The 22,376-nt window shown below is 42.3% G+C and overlaps 1 protein-coding gene across 2 annotated transcripts in view; it reads right to left on the reverse strand.

Moving 5' to 3' along the window:
- CAMKK1 (calcium/calmodulin dependent protein kinase kinase 1) overlaps positions 1 to 22,376 on the reverse strand; it is a 229,875-nt gene that overhangs the window by 24,556 nt on the left and 182,943 nt on the right. For both annotated transcript variants that reach the window (XM_033922566.1, XM_033922567.1), the window contains exons 13-14: positions 21,382 to 21,469; positions 9,573 to 9,701 (exon numbers count right to left, since the gene is read on the reverse strand). In XM_033922566.1, the coding sequence (XP_033778457.1) occupies positions 9,573 to 9,701; positions 21,382 to 21,469 (217 nt within the window). The remainder of the gene's footprint in view (positions 1 to 9,572; positions 9,702 to 21,381; positions 21,470 to 22,376) is intronic.

The following is a 22,376-nucleotide window of genomic DNA, read 5'->3' on the forward strand; positions in this document are numbered from 1 at the left end:
TTAAATATCTTGTTCAATATTTTTATAAACGACCTAGAAGAGGAAACAACATGCAATATAATAAAGTTTGCAGATGATACAAAACTATGTCGTGCGGTTGGCTCTCAAAGGGACTGCGAGGACCTCCAGAAAGATCTGAACCAGCGGGAAACGTGGGCGACAAAGTGGCAGATGAACGTTAACATAAACAAATGCAAGGTGACGCATCTGGGAAGGAAAAACAAATTTCCAAGTTTATTATATAGTTTGATTAATCGCCTAATCTACATTCTAGGCGATATACAAAATAGTACGAATATTTAAAAACATAGGTAAATTATTACATAGGCAAACAATATTTCAAAAACGAACAACCACCAAAAAAAAACAAACAATATAGAAACAATAGGCAAATTCTTTAAAGGTTACAATCTGTATCGAGTTCAATATATAAAGGTAACGACATTAGGAGGGAAGACGAACATAAAAAGAAGGAAATATAAGATAAAGAGGGATTAAAGAATCATTTATTCACTAAAAGCATCATTAAAAAGGAAACTTTTAAGCTTAGTCTTGAATTTGTCTAAGTTCACGAGTATAAGATGTGACATTAGCAAAATGCGAACAAGAAAGGGATTTGGGGGTACTGATTGACAGTACCCTAAAGCCATCGGTACAATGTACCTAAATGGGCTGCCGCGTGTGCGGAGCACTGGACTAGATGGACCTCGGTCTGATCCGGTGAAGGCGTTTCTTATGTTCTTATGTTATGTTCTTAAATAAATAAAGACCTTGGCTTTCTTTCCCACTACAAAGCAATTGAAACTGCTTTGTCGTCTCATTGTCTCCAACTACCACTGAAATGCTTTCATGTTTCCCTTATATATACTGGTGTTGCCGTCATTTGCTTATTTCTGATCTGAGGAAGAAGAGTTTACCTTTGAAAGCTAACCGCAAACTACATTAAGGGCTACTTTTACAAAAGTGCGCTAGCGTTTTTAGAGCACGCGCTATAGTGCGCGCTAGCCGAAAAACTACTGCCTGCTCAAGAAGAGGCGGTAGCGGCTAGCGCCCGGGGCATTTTAGTGCGCGCTATTCCGCGTGTTAAGGCCCTAACGCACCTTCGTAAAAGGAGCCCTAAGTTAGTCCAATAGAAAAGGTATTTCTTTTTTTTTTCCTTTATGTTTTATTTCTACATATTACCTAGTAAAAGTATTCAATGACTTAACCCTTTCAGGACCATAAGGATCGTAGGCCAATTTTTGTGGTTTTGACGACATTTTTATGGTAAAAAGGGCTTGCAGATGCCAAAAAATTGATTTTTTTTGTGAAATATCATTATTTTTATTTAAAAAAATCACACTTCTGGCTTATGGACAGTGTGGCAAGTGAATCTTCTCGTCAATCTGGCAACGACGCTAATGAATGAATGTCGGAACCAGTTTGTTTACATAAAGGCAGTATCATATGGAATCCGTACATATCAAATTTAGAACTGTAGACTATCCCAATCAAAATTTATAGGATTTTACAGTTATGGGACAAATATGTCCCTTGGTCCTGAAAGGGTTAAGGGAAAATAAAGTAGATTTCATGACTCTTTCTATATAGATTCCAGTTGTATGACACCAAAGGAGCAAAATGATTGTATTTTAGGTAGTAGTTGTAGGCCAATATTCTTATTAAATGCCGACTATAATATTTTTTTGAAACTATCATGTTTATGTAAATTTTGCTATACAGTGATGCGCATTTTCAAAAGAGTAAAACGTCTCAAAAGTGGCATAAAGTGAGAGATGGGCATTTTCCAAGTCAAGATACTGCATGATACAGAGAGAAGGACAGAGAGGGACAAGGCAATGCTGAATGTTAGGGGCAAGAGGTAGAGGGGTATTTACAAATTTTACAAAATGGCACACTGCTATTTTGATAGTAGTATTAGTAGTAGAAACCAGTGGCATAGTAAGGGTGAGCAGCACCCAGGGCGCACTCCCTTCCCTCCGGTGTGAGCAGCATGCCCACGTCAGTGTTGGCTCACCCTTTGATGTCACTTCCTAGGTGCGGGTCCAGGAAGTGATGTCAGAGAGAGCGCTGATGCCGACACAGGCAGCAACCTTGTGCCAGGGAAGTAAAAAAGGTATGGGGGAAGGAAAGGGGCACGTGCATGCACGGAAAAAAGAGGAGAAATGGAGAAAGAACAAACACCAGAACACAGAGCACATTGGAGGGCAGCAATAAATAAATACAAGGACAACATATCTGAAACCAAGAGAAACTATTACGTCAGGAAACTAGGAAGCAAAACAACAGACAGCTAGAAATTGTTTCTCCTAGTACGACAACTAACATCGCCACCAAATCAAGATTTGGCAACCCGCAACAACAAAATCTCAGCACAAGACTTAGCAGACTTCTTTCTCAACAAAGTCAAATTGGTCCAATCAGAAGTTGCAAAATCAACAATCCCAAGCGCCCTCCCACCTAGTGCCACTAAATGCTATGAACCCATAAAAACTGACCAAATCTGGACCACCTTCACTAACCTTTCCATCACCGACACTAAAAACCTCATATCTAAACTATCCCCATGCAGCAGCCCCATAGACAATTGCCCAGCATATCTCCTACTGAAACAGGAATGATGTTTCCAACGAGAAGGGAAGTGTTAGACTAGAGCCCTGTGGCCTGGATTCAGTTCGCTTGCGGGCAGTGGGCAAGAGGGCAGCGAGGGAGTGGAAGGGAGTGAAGCTGACCTCACCAGGCAGTCAGGGGCCCCCTGCCCTTATTGCTCTCCACTTAACGCTGGCCCTGTGGCCCCCCTGATATTTTCGGGCCTACTGAGCCTACCCTTTAAATCAAGCTCCCCTCTGCGCTCCAACCCTGCCAGCAGATTAGCTGTTCCCCTTAACTGTATCCTTGACATTCTGATTGTCTGTCCAGATTGTAAGCTCTTTCGAGCAGGGACTGTTTTCTTCTTCTTTGTGACGCTGTGCAGCACTGCGTATGTCTGGTAGCGCTATAGAAATAATTCATAGTAGTAGTAGGAGTCTGAAGTTTCAGTCTTTGGGAAGCAGAGCTGAGATTGTGATGTCATAATGCCTCATTCCATCAAAGCCTAAGAGCCAACCTCATCAGTGATATCACAATGGCTTGATTGTCCTGTACTCCCCTTTGCCTTCCAACCCAGCCAGCAGATTAATCGTTTCCCTTAACTGAATCTATGACATCCTGTTTGTCTGTCATATTTGTTTAGATTGTAAGCTCTTTCATGCAGGGACTGTCTTCTTTGCAACTCTGTACAGCGCTGCGTATGTCTGGTAGTTCTATAGAAATAATTAATGGTACTAGTAGTGTCTCTGTGTAATGGCTAAAGCTTTCACTTTTCTACTTGTTTACATTACTGGAAAATCATGATGGAGAAAGGACCCTTCAGAACTGAATGCAAAGATCAAAGCAAGCTAGCAACAATAAATTAAAGAAAAAAAAAAAATTAAAATATGGTTTTGCAAATCAAAAAATAAAATGTCACCATTAGAGGGCAGGAGGCAGCACCATCTGCTCTTCCTGCAAAAACTGTAGAAGTAAAAGCAAACCAAAACGAAATGGAAGAACATACTTGGAGGGGAGTAACTTTATTTAAAGCCCCTGGTACTTCATATGTTCTATGATGTCACTTGTGGGCAATTTAATGCAATTTGGAAGGACGGGCTAATATTTTAGCAGAACATAGCGGAACAGTCCCTCTTACAATTCAAGCGCTTGGTACCATGCCTTACCAGAAGAGGGATATTTTAACTAAACTGGCATAATGACAACAGAAGCAAAACAGTCTCCCATAAAATGAAACAACTCTCTTGTGAAAATGTTTGAGTCTTTGGCTGTCAGATTGCTCACTGGATTTATAAAAGGACATCTGAAATTGCAGTAAATATGGAAAGATTTCACTTAGCACATTTCCATGGCAACTAAATGCTCTATTATCCATGTGTGAGCTGTTATCAGTAACTAGAAACTTGATTAATGTTGATTTGAGTGTGTACAGTATGAGGGGCATCATTTATTCCTTGTGTGCGCCCCCGTCTTTTGGACCACTGAACCATAAGAATAAATCAAAACATTCTGTATCACTGAGCTGAAAAATCATGCTCAAAATCTGCTTGGAGACATAGTCTGCTGACTATTTTATCAGAATATGTCGAGAATTATCAGCCTAGGAAAAGTATCATTTTAGAACCAATCCCATGATTCAGGCTGTACTACTGTGGTACAGTAGACTTGGGTTCAGTGTAGGGTTACCAGACGTCCGCGTTTTGAAAAACTTCTAGCAACGGTGATGGAACAGGGCGTGACTAGGGGCGGAGCCATGGGTCCGGATTTTCCCGAAAATCTGGTAACCCTAGTTCAGCAGGGCTGGCTAGACATATATGCACCAGAGAAGTGGACATGCTCACAGCAGTAGGAAATAAGAGCTACTGCACTGTATCCTCCCCTCTACCAGCCAATGAGAAGTGCTGAGGGAGAGCCTTATAAATACCTTCCTTCTACTCGAGGTTCCTTTTCTGCCATCTAGAGGAGAGATGCCTAAGGAGGGTGACATATGGTAGACTCTGTTAACTGGAACTCAAGCAACCAGAACGCTGGTGGGCTGGGACAGGAGGGATCCCTCCCGTCTCTTGTCCTGGCCAACTGACAATTTTTTACCTCCCTCCTGCCTCCCCCTGCGTACCTTTTGGAATCCCTGGTGGTCCAGTGATGTACCGGGCAGGAGCAAGCTTTCCATGCTCCTTCCCTATGCTGAACCCCTCTGAATGGCTGCTGTGAGTTCTGGCGATCCAGCAGTGTACCGGGCAGGAGTGAGCTTTTTGCGCTCCTGCCCAGTGCTGAGCCACTTGCTGAATGGCTGCCTCCAGTTCTTGTGGGACTCATGAAAACTGGTGGCAGCCATTCAGGGAATGGCTCAGGGCCAGGCAGGAGCACAGAAAGCATGCTCATGCCCGGCCCTGGACCACCAGGAATTCAAAGAGGAATGCCGGGGGTGGGGTGGGGGGAAGAGGTAAAAAAAAAAAAGTCAGTTGGCTGTGACAGGAGTTGGGAGGGATTCCTTCTGTCCCGGCCTACCAGTGGACCACCAGGTCATACAGCATGCTCAGTGGAGGCCTGCAGGACATCAGGAGAGGGGGGTGGACAGGGTGGAGAGCCTGGCAGGACAGGGAGTGAGGGGGGCTGGGTGCAGAGCCTGGCAGGGAAGGGCAGGGCACATGAATATTAACCCCCCCCCCCCCCTCCGGCTTATATTTAAGTCATATATTCGAGTTAACCTTTTTTGGGTACCTTCACATATTCGGATTGTCTTATATTTGAGTTTATACAGTAACTGTACTATCTAATAATTATAAATCTAGGATCAATTCAATTTCTGTATTTTCTTGTGAAACCCATCAGGCTATAACACTGGCTCCTCTGTTTAATGCACAAAGAAGGGCAACCTCTGCTTAAAAAAGAAGTGGACAATCTATCCAATTCCCTTTTACAGTTTTTCAGCTGTGCTCTCTGTTTAAGAGGCCCTGTTACTAAGCTGTGTTAGGTATCAATGCTCACCTAAGCATAAAATGGTGTACTGCAGGATGTGCTAAGGTGTCCTCTGGTAAGTGCCAATTTAGCACATGCTAATCCATGTGCAAATTTTTTTTCTAATTTTTGAATGAGGTGTGTTCCTGCCCTAATCAGTTAGCACAGATATATTACTATGTGCTAACTAGTTAGTGCAGGATTACCTTGTGAGCCTTTACCACATACAAAATGGGTAACAGCAAATGCCCATGCAGTAATTTTTTTAAATGGCTGTGTGCTAATAGCCATTAATAAAAAAATTAAAAAAAAACAACTCCAACAAGAGGAGGGTGATGAAAATGATAGGAGGCTTGCGCCAGAAGACGTATGAGGAGAGACTGGAAGCCCTGAATATTTATACCCTAGAGGAAAGGAGAGACAGGGGAGATATGATTCAGACGTTCAAATACTTGAAGGGTATTAACGTTGAACAAAATCTTTTCCAGAGAAAGGAAAATGGTAAAACCAGGGGACATAATTTGAGGTTGAGGGGTGGTAGATTCAAAGGCAATGTTAGGAAATTCTACTTTACGAAGAGGGTAGTGGATGCCTGGAATGCGCTCCCGAGAGAGGTGGTGGAGAGTAAAACTGTGACTGAGTTCAAAGAAGCGTGGGATTAACACAAAGGATCTAGAATCAGAAAATAAGATTAAATATTGAACTAGGCCAGTTACTGGGCAGACTTGTACGGTCTGTGTCTGTGTATGGCCGTTTGGTGGAGGATGGGCAGGGGAGGGCTTCAATGGCTGGGAGGGTGTAGATGGGCTGGAGTAAGTCTTAACAGAGATTTCGGCAGTTGGAACCCAAGCACAGTACCGGGTAAAGCTTTGGATTCTTGCCCAGAAATAGCTAAGAAGAAAAAATTAAAAAATTTAAATTGAATCAGGTTGGGCAGACTGGATGGACCATTTGGGTCTTTATCTGCCGTCATCTACTATGTTACTATGTAACAACAGCAAAAGGAAAATCAGGCATTTTATACTGTGGCTAAAATGGCCTTACCACATGGGAAAAAGCCATGCAAGGGCACGTTAAGTTAGGGATATTAAATATGCAGTATTACATTAGAAGAAACATAACCTGATAGCGGCTATTAGTATATGGGGCCTATGCTAAAATATTACAAGTTACTGATAAAATAAACCCCCTCTTTTACAAAGCCATAGCGAAGAAACAGGAATTCTATGAGCGTTACAGCTGTTACCGCCGTGGCTGGTGATACAAACCACGCTATAGGGTGGGAAAATGTCTTAACATTGATCATTTCTTTAGAGTGAAGAGTTTCAGTGTCTGGTAACCGGAGCTGATTTTGTGATGTCATAATGCATCATTCAACCAATGTCTAAGAGCCAACTTTATCAGTGATGTCACAATGGTTGACTGCCCTATACTTGGCTCCTTTTATTACATATAGCAATGATTTCTAGAAACATTTCATTTTTCTTTAATTAATAGGGGATGTTATCAATGTGGGCTACTTTTAAGACATGCTATTTAACTGTTAACCCCAGCATTGATAAATTCAGCAACTTGGAGGAAGTTATCATTACTGGTTTGATTATTGCAATAAGGGAGATTGTAGCTATAGATAAGTGAAATTCATTAGTTGCACATTGCATTTTTTTTTTTGGTAATATTGAGAGAGAAGATTTGAGCAGAATGCAGCATTTTAGAAAATCCAATCAGGGATATGTGGTAGCTGGCTTCAGTAATTAGGTATCAACTTTCATTGATCACCTGCACTACCATAATATGTAGATGTATAAATAATAACTTCACAATTTTAATATGTGCTTAATAGTGAACGCTCAGACCCACAACTATAACCCAGTGAAAAGATCACGGAGTAGCTGTGTATAGAGGCCATCATTGCGTATTCACAGTCTCTCCCACCATTACCAATGCCTCACCATGAAAGATCAGGTGGACTCCCTAATCAAAAAGAGTTTTTTCACCCTCTGGAAACTTAAATCCATTAAAGCATACTTTGATAACTTGATACAATCCCTCGTATTAAGTCAACTCGACTACTGTAACATCGCCTACTTAGCAATCTCCCAAAAGAATATGCGACGATTACAACTAATGCAAAACACTGCGGTCAGATTAATCTTCGGTCTAAGGAAGTTCGATCACGTGACGCCATACTTCAAACAGCTACACTGGCTGCCGATGGAAGCTCGTGTAAAGTTTAAGTTCGCCTGCCTCTGTTTTAAAGTTTTCTACGGTCTAACCCCCATCACTGACCTATTCTCCTTCTCAGCCAACAAACACAAGAGAAGCTCCCACTCGCACTTCGTTTCTCCCCCGGTTAGAGGATGCAAACTAAAAAAACACCATGAGCATCTTCTCTCACATCAAGCTGCTCTATGGGGTAAAGACCTAGAACAACTCCTATTGCCCATCACTTATGAGGTATTCAGGAAACGCCTCAAAACTCACCTATTCCTGAAATACCTAGACAGCTGACCCACTTCCCTCCTTCCCCTCTCTTGCCCTTTCTCCCCATTGTTCCCACATCCCTTAAGTTAACTCAACTTGTACGTCAACTCAACTTGTATTCCACTAATCTTCTGTAAACCGCATAGAACTTAACGGTATTGCGGTATATAAACTGTTATTATTATTATTACTACTATAGAACTTTTGTTCTAACAACACCAGTAGCTCCTCAAGAGGGAACAAAAACCACTTATCTTAGTTTATGGTGATGATGTAGCCATTACAGCTGTTCTGGGCACTTCCTTAGTCACCTTAACTGAACAGATACATATTCACCGACCCCCCCCCCCCCCCCCCCCCCCGGGTTATAGTTGTGGGTCTGAGCGTTCACTATTAAGCACATATTAAAATTGTGAAGTTATTATTTATATATCTACATATTATGGTAGTGCAGGTGATCAATGAAAGTTGAGATATTATTCATCACCTTCTATTATTAAAGTTCCCTTGCATAGTAAGTTCAGTAATTAGATTTCTGCCCATTTGAAGTCATAAGTTTTCACTAGTGTGCTTCTCCTTTTAATAACTTTATCTTGGGCTGAATTTATTCCGATTAAACAGATTTATTTCCAGAGTTTCTCAGGGCTATGAGGTCCACCTAGCAAATGAGCATGAAAAATAAATACTCTATTTGATTCCAAATTCTAGCAGAGCTTAGTGTCACAATGCCTTAAGCAGAAAACGGAATGTTTTATTCTTCAGCAGGTTTTCTCAGTTTGATTTCCACTTTTAAGGTATTTAGCTAATGTGTCAACTACTCCTTCATATCTCTATAAGGATGCAAAATGACTGGCCTTAAAAAAAAATGCCCCGGGGGGCTGAAAGACTAAAAAAGAACATTTGTTCAAAAATGCTACAGCAACTTCAAGACATCAAATAAAATAAAAAATAAAAGCCAGAAATATCGAGGATAAAAGAAAAGATCATTTAAACCACTGAAAATTCTTACTGGAGAAGTGCAAACGATTGCTATGGACACCTCTGGCCACGTAAAATAAACTTGATTAACATCATATTAACATGCGTCATTTTCAGTGGCCTCAAATGTACAAAAAGAAGGGAGAGATTAGGGGCTCCTTTTGCTAAGGCGCTCTAGCGTTTTTAGTGCGCGCTGCATTGCCGCGGTACGCGCCGAGAACTAACGCCGGCTCAAGGCTGGTGTTAGCGTCTAGCGTGCACGGCAAAGCAGTGCAGGCTAAGCGTGCACTAAAACCGCTAGCGCTGCTTAGTGAAAGGAGCCCTAAGAAAATGGGCAAAGGGCAAGAGGGGGATTATAGAGTTCAGTGCACAAATTATCACTAAAAATAGAATAAATGAAACAAGAAAAAAAAATGTAATTCAACACTACTTTTAATTACATTTCTTCTTTCACTTGGATCCTCTACTGCACCCTTATGCAAGGAAGCCAGTGATTTATTTTTTTTTAATGGCACCCCACCACCACCTTCTAAATCCTCATACACCACATAAGTGTGGCTTACCACAGCTGTTAAGCTTGGGATCAGCTTGACTGAGTTTTTCACTTCCTCTTCAGTCACCTCCACCACGGTGCAGTGATCCTCTTCCAGAGGCAGCGAGTCCTCTCCATGCCGTGTCAACCAAGGATGTAACTTTAGAGAAAAGTAAGTGAAACAAGCCATGAGCTGGCAGAAGTTAAACTGCAGATGATTTTAAGTCATACATATCTTCAGCCAAAACCAGGGGTTTGAAAGGAAACTCTGCAATGAGAAGGCACAGGATGAAGTTAAGAGGTGATAGGCTCCGGAGTAATCTAAGGAAATACTTTTTTACAGAAAGGGTGGTAGATGCGTGGAACAGTCTCCCAGAAGAGGTGGTGGGGACAGAGACCGTGTCTGAATTCAAAAGGGCCTGGGATAGGTATGTGGGATCTCTCGGAGAGAGAAAGAGATGATGGTTACTGCGGATGGGCAGACTAGATGGGTCATTTGGCCTTTATCTGCCATCATGTTTCTATGTTTCTATGTAACCCAGCCAGTCAGGTTTTCAGGATATCCGCAATGAATACATGAGAGAGCTGCATATAATGAAGGTAGTGCATGCAAATCTAGCTCATACATATTCATTAAGAATATTCTAAACCAGACTTGTAAGATGTGCCCTAAGAACTCATAACCTTATTCAGTGGCGTAGCGAGGGTAAGAGGCGTCCAGAGCGGTGGTGCCCCTCCCCCGCCCTCATCTCTGCCTCCCCCCCACTCCCGCCTTCCTTCCACGCTCCCACTCTTCCCTCCCCTTGCACCTCTAGTAGAAGTTGTTGCTCACGGCAGTCAACAATGTGCTCCTCATGACCCTGTCAGCTCTCTCTCTGATGTCACTTCCTATGTGCAGCACCCGGAAGTGATGTCAGCAGGAGAGCTGACGGAGTTGCGAAGAACATGTTGTTGACCGCCGCAAACAACTTCAACTAGAAGTATGGGGGAAGGGAGGGGGCATGCTTGGAGGGGAGGAATGGGAAGAGGTGGGGAGGCAGAGAGGAGGAGGGGTGCCAGCACCCCCACCAACATGACGCCCGGGGCGGACTGCCCCCTCTAACTACACCACTGATCTTACTCCCTTCTGCCCTCTATTCACTCCTAGCCAGCAGTTTAACCATCCCCTCTAACTGTAACCCCTACCCCTGCAATCCTGTTTGTCTGTGTTGATTCTTTAGATTGTAAACTCACTTGAGCAAGGACTGTTTGCTTTGTGACTCTGAACAGCGCAGTGTATGTCTAGTAGCGCTCTAGAAATAACAGTAGTAGTCAATTAAGAACCCTCGGCCTAAACATATCACCAGCTGCTAATCTGAGGACTAGCCCTCATATGTACACTGTACTAGAATACAGCAGCATTGCTGGATTAAAAGCCATGATTGACATTGCTATGTTGCTTGAAAGTAAGCATTCAGCTATGGCTGTGGTTTGAAACTATTTTGGTACAATAGTATTTCTGGAGGTTTATTTAAACAGACTGAAAAGGTAGGAAGATGGCCATTACACTAAGGGAGCTGGTTCTGTCTTGCAGAATTTGAAACATAATATTACTTATTCTTATAGCATGTCTTGGCTGTATGCAGTTCTGTACAGTGGTGATAAATATTCAGATACAGTCTGTCTCTACTCCAAGTAGGTTAAGTGGCAGATCAAGTGGTTTGCCCAAGGTTACAAGGAATAGCACAGGTGAGACTCAAACACTGACTTTCCTGGTTCTCAGCTCTAACCACAAACAGAGAAGGGGATGGACAATGGTACATTCGGCTGGGCTATCATTTATTTGCCAAATGTAAAGAAAAAAGCACAGCACAAAACCCACAACCTTTGGGTGGAACCAGATCAATTGTTTCTTGCCAGAGAGGGAAGGGGAAGGAATCCGGATTTTAGGTTCTGCCTTTTTCATTTGTAGCTCAAGGCAATGTACATTCAGGCACAGTATTTTCCAGTTCTGGAGGGCTTATAATCTAAGGTCTGGATTCTCTAACCTGCGCCAATTTTTTAGATGCTAGTAGGCGCCCAAGCTCAGTAATAAAACCCCACTGTTTAAACAATGTTTTAAATCGAGTTTCACGGCACCTACCGGTGCTAGAATTGCACATCCATAGGTGCTTTAGGCTACCTAACGCCACTGTGGGCATGGTTAACGCTGGAAGTGGCATTAGGCGGCTTAAAGAGCCTACAGAGGCGTGAGTCACATCAAAGGTAGGTGCCAGAAATGTAGGCCTTGAAAGTCCTGGCCTATATTTCCAGCGCCTACCTTTGTGGAGGCGTGATACTGTACCCATCGAATGATTGACATGCAATTGGCGGCCATTTTTAAGGCATCTGCCGACAATGACACCAGATACAGAATCCGGGCCTAAGGGCCCAAAATTCAAAGGGGTTAAGCTCCAAAAGTAGCCTCTCTGAAAATTTTCTAGGGCTAACTGCCTAAATTTATACCCACAATTTAGATTACTTGTCCAGTTGTTGATACTCAGTACTTTGGATTACTGTAATTCAGTTCATATTGCCAGACACCATACAATTGTACTTAGATTACGAAGAATGCAGAATTTGATTTTTGACCTGAAAAAGTCAGATCAGATCATGTTTTACTACAGGGAGCTTCATTGACTTCCATTTGAGACCCATGGTGAAGTTCAAATTGGGAATACTCTGTTATAAAACCTTATATGGTCAAGCACCTGAGAATCTGGTAGAATTATTTATTTTATTCACAACAAACCATCCACAGCGTAATACTGCGCTATTTGTTTTCTCCCCAGTTCAAAATTGTGTGTATAAGAAGTTCTAGCAACGTCTAATTGCTTCTCTGGCAGCCAGCTGGGATAGGGAGTTACGTTTTTTTATTTGGCAGGTCCTGTTCTTATATACATTACAGAAAGTTACTGAAATCAGTCTTGTTTGAAAAATTTTTAGAGAATTGAATTGATTGATGTCTACTCTATAGTTCACTGGGAATGCCCGGTTTTCTATTTTGAAATGTTTATACGATTCAGCCTTAAGAATTAGTCAACTAAATGCCTTGTCAAGTTTCAAGTTTATTTAAAATTTCTTATACCGCCTAATCAGACTTCTAGGTGGTGTACAATTTCAGTAAAAAAAACCCCATATATTGACAATAATACAAATTTAAAATAGACATCTATAGGGGTAGTTAGTACATTCCAAGGACTCTTTGTCCCTGGTTGCTGCCTGAAACGAGAGTAACCTATCAAAGTATTTTTTATATCGACATACCTTAGCAGAAGGAAATGCAAAATATGATAGAAGGAATTCAGGCCATTTTGATGTTACCAGTTCAGCATGATCCTTCACACCTTATAGCATAATGATCCAAATATAAAAATAACCCTGGCTTCCATCGGAAGCAAGTGCAGTTTCCGATAGAAAAGAGTTAATGTGATCTGATTTTTTCAGGTTAAAAATTAACCTGATGGCCATATTCTGAATTAATCGCAATCTGCTCAGGTTACTCTTGAGACCGGCATAATAAATGATGTTACAATCATCAAGAGTACTGAGGAGCAAAGATTGCACCAATAGTCTGAAAGCAGAATTGTCGAAGAAGGAACATATTGAGCGCAACTTCCAGAGTGTGTAGAAACACTTCCGAACTAGCTGGTTAGTGTGTTAGTTCATGGATAAGTCTTGGTCCAATGTAATTCCTAAGATCTTAATCGTTGAGTTTAATGGATAAGAAGTTCCATTTACTAATACATTCTCAACGGTGGTCTTTTTTCAAGGAGTCACATAGAAAAATTTTGTCTTATCCTTATTGAGTTTTAATTTAAATTCCTGCATCCAACATTCTATGACCAACAGTACTGCAGATATTAACTGAGATAATTGTGACAGCTATTATAGCTTAAGGGAATTTTTTTTTTTTTTTTTTGGGGGGGAGGGTGTCTCAGGATTGCAATTTTGGTGGTTTATGGGGATAGTTACAGGGTCTCCCATCTCCAAAAATCCCTTCCCAGAATTTTTTTTACTTTGCTGCAGCTTTCCCAGGCCATGTTTTGGCACCAAAACGCAGCCATGGTGGCCATCTTGGATTTCTCGATTGTGATTTAAAAGCCTCTGTCTGCCTCAAAACCCTCAATTTTGCTTAAAATTGATTATAATGGACTTCTCAGACCCTTCTACCCTTATATCAGGCCAAGTTTGTGCTGGATGATTGGCTGAGGAGCGTCCATGGGCCACATGCTACTGTGCATGTGAGGGTTAGACCCTCTGATACCTCTAGGGCTGGGGAATCACAAAGGGCTTGCTTTTCAGGAAGAATATCCCTCCTGGAGCCCTTGAAGAACAATTTGCTGAAATGTGGATGTGTGGATGCCACAGAGCTTAAACGACAACAAGGCAAGTCCCTAAAGGGGTCCTCTGGGCCTCCTGCTCAGGGCTTTCCTGTTTTTTTGAATCTCATGTGAAAAAGCTTATATAAATTGTCGAGGTCTTCCTGCACCCTCTGAAGGCATATCTCCGGCTAAAGCGCGCTCCCCCCAGAAAGGCTGAACTAACTTGCAAGCTAGAATAGCTACAGCCAGTCTTACTTGCATGGTAATCTTCTGAGTATCCGACCCTCAGTCCACTGTTTAATTGTTAGCTACTTCTCCCCTGGGAGCAGATCTCAAGGAATGAGATTCATTTTACAGTCTGTTGGTTCAAAATATTCTCTTGAGCTCAAGCAAGCTCTACAGCAACTAAGACTAATATCAAGAGAATTACAGGTATTAGCAAGAATCAAAAGGAGCAGAAGAATGCTTTGACTTTAATTGTACTTCAACCATGCCAAATTTATTTCGATTAGATTGCATTTGTACCAGCCTACTGGTACTGGGCGGGAAGCATACTAATTGCTAGAAACTAGGGAACAATTCAAACAGAAATGCAGTTCTTGTTTCACTAAAAGAAGGCTTTATTAACAATCCCTGAGACTCTGTTTCCCTTTATTGGCTGAAAGTAAAAGCCATCCCATTAAAGCAACATGAGAGTTTTCAAATTTATTCTTTTCCATTTTTTTTTTTTTTTAAAAGGATCAATTTATTACAGTTAAGAAATATTGTAGGGATGCTGTAAAAAAGATGCAAATTATAGACTTGTTGCATCAGTGAATGCAACCGGAAGAGCCTAGCCCTTCCATCCACTTTTATATCATAAAACATGCTTGTTCTACTTTGTAGAGATATAAGCTATTCAGCATTTCCTGGGGAAAGTCATCGGCTTGTCGCCAATGGGCATGCTGTTTGGGAAAACAGAGGTGTGGGCGGCCTCTTATTAAGGGAGAGGGAGTTGGGACATTTATTGTTGAGTAAAGCATGTGTTATGGGGAAGAAATGCATCCTGAAATACTGGACACAAAGATCTGAGATTATTTGCCACATGTCCCGTCTCGTCAACTACGGTCTGCAGGGTTGGTAGAATTACATATTCCATCTGTTAAAGACTGGCAGTGTCCACGGATGGCATATTTTGTTTTAAGGGCCCAAGAGAATGGAATAAGCTACCCTTAAACATACGTCAACAGCAGAATTTGGAGAGTTTTAAGTGATTACTTAAACGGCATCTTTTTTGTCAGATGAAATATGGAGCATGATTTTGAAGATGTATTGAAAGTAGAGTGCTGGTCGCCCACCTAGTTTGTTGCAAGTAGTGTGTGTTGTATGTATTTTTTGTAACCCACCCTGGATAAGGGTGGGATATCAATAAATAAACCGTATGTGCTGTCCTATTGGCACTGGCAGAATACATTTCATGTTCTTTTTATTTTGGAGGCTCGTGATGCACATTTCACTTTAAAATGGAAATAAATATTTTGGAGTATAGAGGGGGGCTTACATCTAGACTAGGGATCTCAAAGTCCTTCCTTGAGGGCCGCAATCCAGTCGGGTTTTCAGGATTTCCCCAATGAATATGCATGAGATCTATGTGCATGCACTGCTTTCAATGCATATTCATTGGGGAAATCCTGAAATCCAGACTGGATTGTGGCCCTCAAGGAGAGACTTTGAGACCCCTGATCTAGACCCTACCCCCAAGGGTGAGGAGAAGAAGTCTTAATAAATGAGTAAGCCTTATAGTGTCCTTTTGATTGCTCATTGATTGTTGGAGGCAGTATTGGAAGGAAGTGGGAGAATAGGGCGGGACTGAGTTAGATAGGGCGGGGGATGGATAGTATAGAGCAGTGGTTCCCATCATTGTCCTGGAGGACCACCAGACAGTCGGGTTTTCAGGTTAACCCTAATGAATATGCATGAGAGAAAATTTGCATATAATGGAGATGACAGGCATGCAAATCTGCTCCATGCATATTCATTAGGGCTATCCTGGAAACCTGACTGGCTGGTGGTCCTCCAGGACAGGGTTGGGAACTACTGGTATAGAGGAAGGTTATCATAGCAAACTCCAGCTACCACTTTTAATATTGAGATTTGGATGGGAGGTAGGAGAGGGATTTTATGTCTGTTTTCTTCCACAAAATCAAAATGGAATGAAATAGTTTGCTTGATTGTAACTTGCTTTATGGTTCTCTGCTAGCTGCATTTTGATTTAATTCAATACAGAGATTTAAATCTAGAGATATAGGTTACTTGAACCTTGGCATAGCAGTATAAGAAAATCCATAGTGCTAGGGGAGGGAGTTAGTTTCATGCTATACAACTAAAGTCCTGCTCTGTCACCTTGTCTTTATTAGTTTCTTCATATCAGATTCACTTTCTAGAGAGCAAGGTGTGGTATTAAATTATCTAGGCGCAATGTATATCTGGCTTCAACTCAGGCGTCCGAAGCATTTTTCCAAGACTCAGCAAAGAGGTTTCTTGCATCGTTTAATTAACATGTACATTCCAAATATAATTAGACATGTGTACAACGACCCACTCCAAAAAAAGCAAAACACCATGCTAGAGTCTAAATGACTATTTCAGGAAAGCTGTAAAGGACGCAACACTTTCTGAATATGTCAATTAAAAGCCAATCAAGCAATGCAATTTGGGAACAAATGTTCTCTCTTTCCTTTATTTCTTTTTCTGTCTTTCCATTTGCTTGATTTTCTCCTTAATTGGACTGATGATTTTAAAATTGTAACATCAGCTGATTTTGTTTTCCGAATAATTAAAAGACAAACAACTGCACAAAGTGAAGCCAGTCTCTGATTGATTTATTTATTTTGTTAAGCCAGCTCTTTTGCATTGTTGCATTAGAAAACGTTAATTAAAATGTTTCGCTGCGCCGGCTTTTGTTAAATATACAGTTCACAGTGCTACGAGGGCTTTAAATAGATCCACAGATAAGATAGTTACCTCAGAACAAGAGCATTTAGTTTCAGTTCTCCATGACTGCCAACAGGCTTAAAAGGTAGCTCTAAATTGTGCGCCTACAGTTACACACACCATGAGTGCATAAAAGCGGAGTTAATATGCACATAAGTGTCCTCAGTGTTCTATAAATGTGCACATAAATTGGGACATACAGGTGAGCAGAGTGGATATAGGGATGTCTCATGTGTGCGCAACTTATAGAATACCGGCATTCCCTTTTACACCTGCCATAGACTTGGCGTAAGGGGGCAAGTCTATATTTAGGTGTCGATATGGGTTTATGCTAGCATTCTACGATGGAATCTGGGTGCCCAGATGCTGTTATATTGTAGGCCAGGTACTCCCTGTGCTACACTGCGGCACCTACATCAAAGCACTCCTTTATAGAAGTGCCCTCCTAGTCTTCAGAATGATCAAAATATGCTAATTAACTTGGCAATTGAGTCAAACATATGCAAAATTTCCCTATGAATATTTAAGGCAGCTTAGCGAGGGAGGGAGGCACCCGGGGTGGCGGCACCTGGCATCACCACACTGTGCGCCCCCACTCTTTCCTGCCGCTCGATTGCCCCCCCATCGCATAACCCCTTGAAATGTTCGCCGGTGTGAGCAGCATCTTCCATCTCCTGCTCATGCCAGCCTTGGCTACCTTCTGACGTCATGTCCTGGTCCCGTGACCAGGGAAGTGACATCAGAAGGGAGCCGAGGTCAGAGTGAGCAGGAGGTGGAAGATGATGCTTGGTCGGTGAACATTTCAGAACGTACGCAGGGAGGGGCAGATAGGCACCCCCACTAAGACAGAGCCCAAGGCAGTCCACCCCCCCCTCGCTCTCCCTTACTAAGCCACTGAGGGTGGATATCCTAAAAGCCAGACCAGGATTGGAACTGAATTTGCTTAAGTTAAAGGCAAAGAAATAGTTGTTTCTAATTCTGAGTGCCGAATTCCTTTCATTTTGCTATTTAATGCAGCCTCAGGCTTCGGCAGAGAATAAGGGTCCTTGTAAATAAAGACTCAAAAACGGAATGACAGATTTGCTTTAAAGAGATGAATACTCACAATATGCTAAAAGCATAGCTATTGAGCACAAAGCACAAGTCTTATCACTGTGGTTCATGCCACGATAACATCAAAGCTGGATTACTGTAACTGGTGAGACTACAAGCATTTGCATGAGTAGCAATTGATTTTGAATGCCGCACCACGTCTGACAGAAGGCTGTAAGCAGCACAATCGCATTACATATTTCTGCAAATACTCCACTGGCTATCAGAACAGTACCAGGGATAAATTTCAAACTCTACTCCTGATCTTCAAAGACCTTAAAGGACATGGACTTGTTTCCCATCCTGTGTATATTAAACCTATACCCGATTTTATTTACTGTTTTATTTTTTAATATTGTATTTTATACTGCCCTTTTCCCTAATGTATTAATGTATAGTAGTATTTTATGTGATGTATGTGGATTTTATTATTTTTATTCGATTTGTTATTTATTGTAAATCGCATCGAAATATGATCTTGCGATCAAATCAAAGAATTTATTAAACTTGAAACTATTTGAAAAATCAGGATCTCCACAGTCTCTAAGTTCCTTCCGAGTAGGGTTACCAGACGTCGGGGGAAACCCGGAAATGTCTTCTTTTTAGAGGACTGTACGGGCTCCTGGGCAGACTTTCCAAAACTCGGCATTTGTCTGGGTTTTTGATAGTCTCAACAAGCTCCAGCCGCATCTGGAGGGCCTCTGAGCATGCACGGATGACATCACATGCATCCGCGCATGCTCCAGGCTCTCCAGATGCAGCTGGAGCTCCTCTGGAAAAAGAGAGGAGGCTTTGTGGGGATGGGGCTGGAGGTGGAATGGGGCGGGGTCATATGTCCGGGGTTTCCTGGAGAAAAATATGGTAGCCCTACTTGTGAGGAGCATCCCTACTGACACCAAACAGATCTGAGAAGGTTATCATTCCACTGTACCAGGCCATAGTACACTCCCACCTGGAATACTGCGTCCAACACTGGTCGCCTTACTTGAAAAAGGACACAGTACTACTGGAAAGGGTCTAGAGAAGAGCGACAAAATGGTTAAGGGACTGGAGGGTAGCCGTACAATGAGAGGCTAGGGAAACTGGGCCTCATCTCCCTTGAAAAGAGGAGACTGATAAGGGACATGATTGAAACATTCAATATATTGAAGGGAATTGAAATATTAGAGAAAGATAGATTGTTCACCCTCTCCAAGATGAAGAGAACGAGAGGGCACTCTTTAAAGTTAAAAGGGGATAGATTCTGTACAAATGTAAGGAAGTTCTTCTTCACCCAGAGAGTAGAAGAAATCTGGAACGCTCTTCCCGAGGCTATTATAGGGGAAAGCACCCTTCAGGGATTCAAGAAAAGGTTAGATAAATTCCTGCTGGACCAGAACATACACAGGTAAGGCTAGACTCAAATAGGGCACTGGTCTTTGACCTAAGGGCTGCCGCGTGAGCGGACTGCTGGGCATGATGGACCACTGGTCTGACCCAGCAGCGCCAAATCTTATGTTCTTATGTTCACCATCTCCAAAGGAAATCACACAAAGTGGCATCTGCCAATGTGCCTTATCCAGAGTAGCCTCCACACTTTGGAACTCACTCCCAGAAAAGTCTTGCAATAGGGGAAGCCTGTACATCATGCACCAGGTAAAAGTAGGGTTCTCCTTTTGAGGACCTGTCCGGGGGTCTGGACAGCTTTAAAAAACCCGTCACTTTGTCCGGATTTTGAAAAGCTATCCTTCTCGCAGTAGGGTATCTGCTCTTGCGTGGATACGATGTGATGACGTCACACACGTCATTGAGACACATCCGCTCATGCACAGATGTCCTGCCCGACAAGAGCAGGCAGTAGGGGAGGTGGCTGGATTGGAGGTGGGGCTGGGGCGGGAATGGGTGGGAACTGGGTGGGCCTGGGAGTGGGTCTAGGGGTCCAACCCTAGGTAAAAGGCCAACTCTCCTTCCAAGTATTCAATGAAGGAAGCAACAAAATGAGCCAATTATACAACAGGGCCACCCTTAGGGCCCTGGAAAAACTTTTATGAATGACTTCCCCCCTTGACATTGTAAGTAGCATAAGGATGTATGAGGGGCCGCTGAAAACTAAATTCTCAGCCCAGCCAACAAAGTCGGGGCAGTCTCCATTAAGGGCTATACATTTGGTCCAGTGATTTTCCACTTTTGTCATTCCGTCGGAAAAATACGGAATGAAAAAAGTGGAAAAGCGTTGGACTAAGTGACCAGCCTTCGATGGAGACTGCTCTCCTGCTGCTGATCCCATCAATCCCCTGAACCCGACACGCCTGACAACTCCCCCCATCCATTTGGTAGAGAGGATGCCCACTCCCTCCTGCCACCAGCCCCGTCAATCCCCTGAACCCCCAACATTCCTCAACACCCACCTGATACTCTCCAACATGCCCTCACACCTCAACATCCCCTCTAACATTTCTCCCCATACCTTTAGGAGATGTCCGGCAAGAGGGATGCTCACTCCCTTCTGCCGGCAGGACCGCCTCTTCCAAAATGACGGGCCTACCTCTTCCTGGTGCATTCTGGGATGCACCGGGGAGGGGCCTAAGACTCCGATTGGTCAGATACCAATGGCCACTCCTCCTGATTGCGCCCTCCTTCTACAACATGACAGAAGATGATCCTACTCCCAATTTCTACCAAGCTATTGGAATCAACTACCCCCACAAATCAGATCCATCAAAGGATTCCTGAATTTTAGGAAAGCAATAAAAAATGTACCTCTTCACCCAATCCCCTGCCTAGTGCAATGAAGAAAAGATGTACTGTTCCCTTAATCAACAATCAAAAATAAATATATATAAACATATTGTTGTAAATACATAAACTTTAACCTGTCTTGCCTGTATTCTATGTATGTTATAACTGGTCTCGTTGGGGAGAATGGGATATAAAACTAAATTAATTAATTAATAATAATGAGAGCCATTTATGTGTGTATGTGTGTGTATGGGGGTGGGGGGAAGCTGAGACCTATGTATGTGGTGGGAGTAAGGGCAGGCCTCCTCATGGCTATGCCACTGGAAGCCACGCCAGTACTTGGACAGCTATCAAGACAAGTGAGAAGAGCTGTCCTGGCACCATCGATATTCAGTACTGGTATACAGATAATTTCTGCCATTGCCTTATCTCTGCCATTAGATTATCCTGACACTACTTGGATAGTGCTGAGATGGTTATATATGATGTTCACTGAATATCAATGCTTGGGCCCAGATAGCAGATAGATAGCTTTGACTACCAATCCCCAAGTATCTATGCCATATAGCAATGATGTCATAGGACATCCACTGATTCAAAAGTGTTATGAATCAATTTTTGGCTTACATATCTACATTATATTAGAACAGTAGAACACAAGAATCGCATATAAACTCAGACACCTCTTCTTCTTAAATGTGTACTCTGAATTACCTTTAATTCAGGAACAGTTATTCGTATTTCTGGGTTTTTATCTAACATCCTTAGAATCAGGTCCTTGAGCTCTTCATTGATCTTTGGTCTGATAAAGAAAACATCAATCAGTGATTAAGGCAGCAAGAAATTTCATATAAAAAGGAATATTTACATTTGTCTTGAAAGTAACTTGTCTTTCTAAGTTCCTGAATTGTAAGCCTCGGTCTTTAGGTTTTATTTAAGCTTGTGACATATCTATTACTGTCGTCTATTTTGTTTGACATTGGGGCTCATTTTCAAAACAGATAGACGTGGTAACATAATACTTTAAGAGAACAGAAAATCTAAATTAACAAAAGGGGCGAGTTTTCAAAATGTTTAACAAACAGGAAAGTCTTCAGAGCTTTCCGGAAGTGAAAGAAGGATCCCAAATTTCTTAGTATAAGCGGTAAGTTATTCCATAGCTCAGTCAATTTGAAAACGAAAGAGTAACTAAATCCCCTGGTAGATTTATTATTACCCCTAAGGGAAGGAAATAAAAGTTTTAAAACATCCCCCAGTACCTTTTTTAACCCCTGTCCCTTTTTAACCCCCCCCCCCCCGTCCCGTACCTTTTCAAATGTCCCCCATTGCCTGGTGGTCTAGTGGTGCATCGGCCAGCAGGCGCAAGCTCTCCGCCTACCTACCTGGCCGATATACTGCTGGAACAGGTTGCCTGAATCAATACGTCATGCTCCATCCCTAGCAGTGTTCAAATCCAAGCTAAAAGCCCACTTTTTTGAATCTGTTTTCAACTTTTAACTCCCACTCATGCTTTCAGATACCTATACCCACTGTTATCATTTCCTCTACCATAATCTCCCCCAACCCTGAAATGTCCTGTCTAAATTTGATTGTAAGCTCTTCTGAGTAGGGACTGTCTATTGTACGTCAAAGTGTACAGTGCTGCGTACGCCTTTCAGCACTATGGAAATAATAAATAGTAGTAGATGGATCGTGAGCATTCTTAGAAG

Source organism: Geotrypetes seraphini, chromosome 15 (assembly GCF_902459505.1).
Source record: "Geotrypetes seraphini chromosome 15, aGeoSer1.1, whole genome shotgun sequence".
NCBI classification, from domain to species: domain Eukaryota; kingdom Metazoa; phylum Chordata; class Amphibia; order Gymnophiona; family Dermophiidae; genus Geotrypetes; species Geotrypetes seraphini.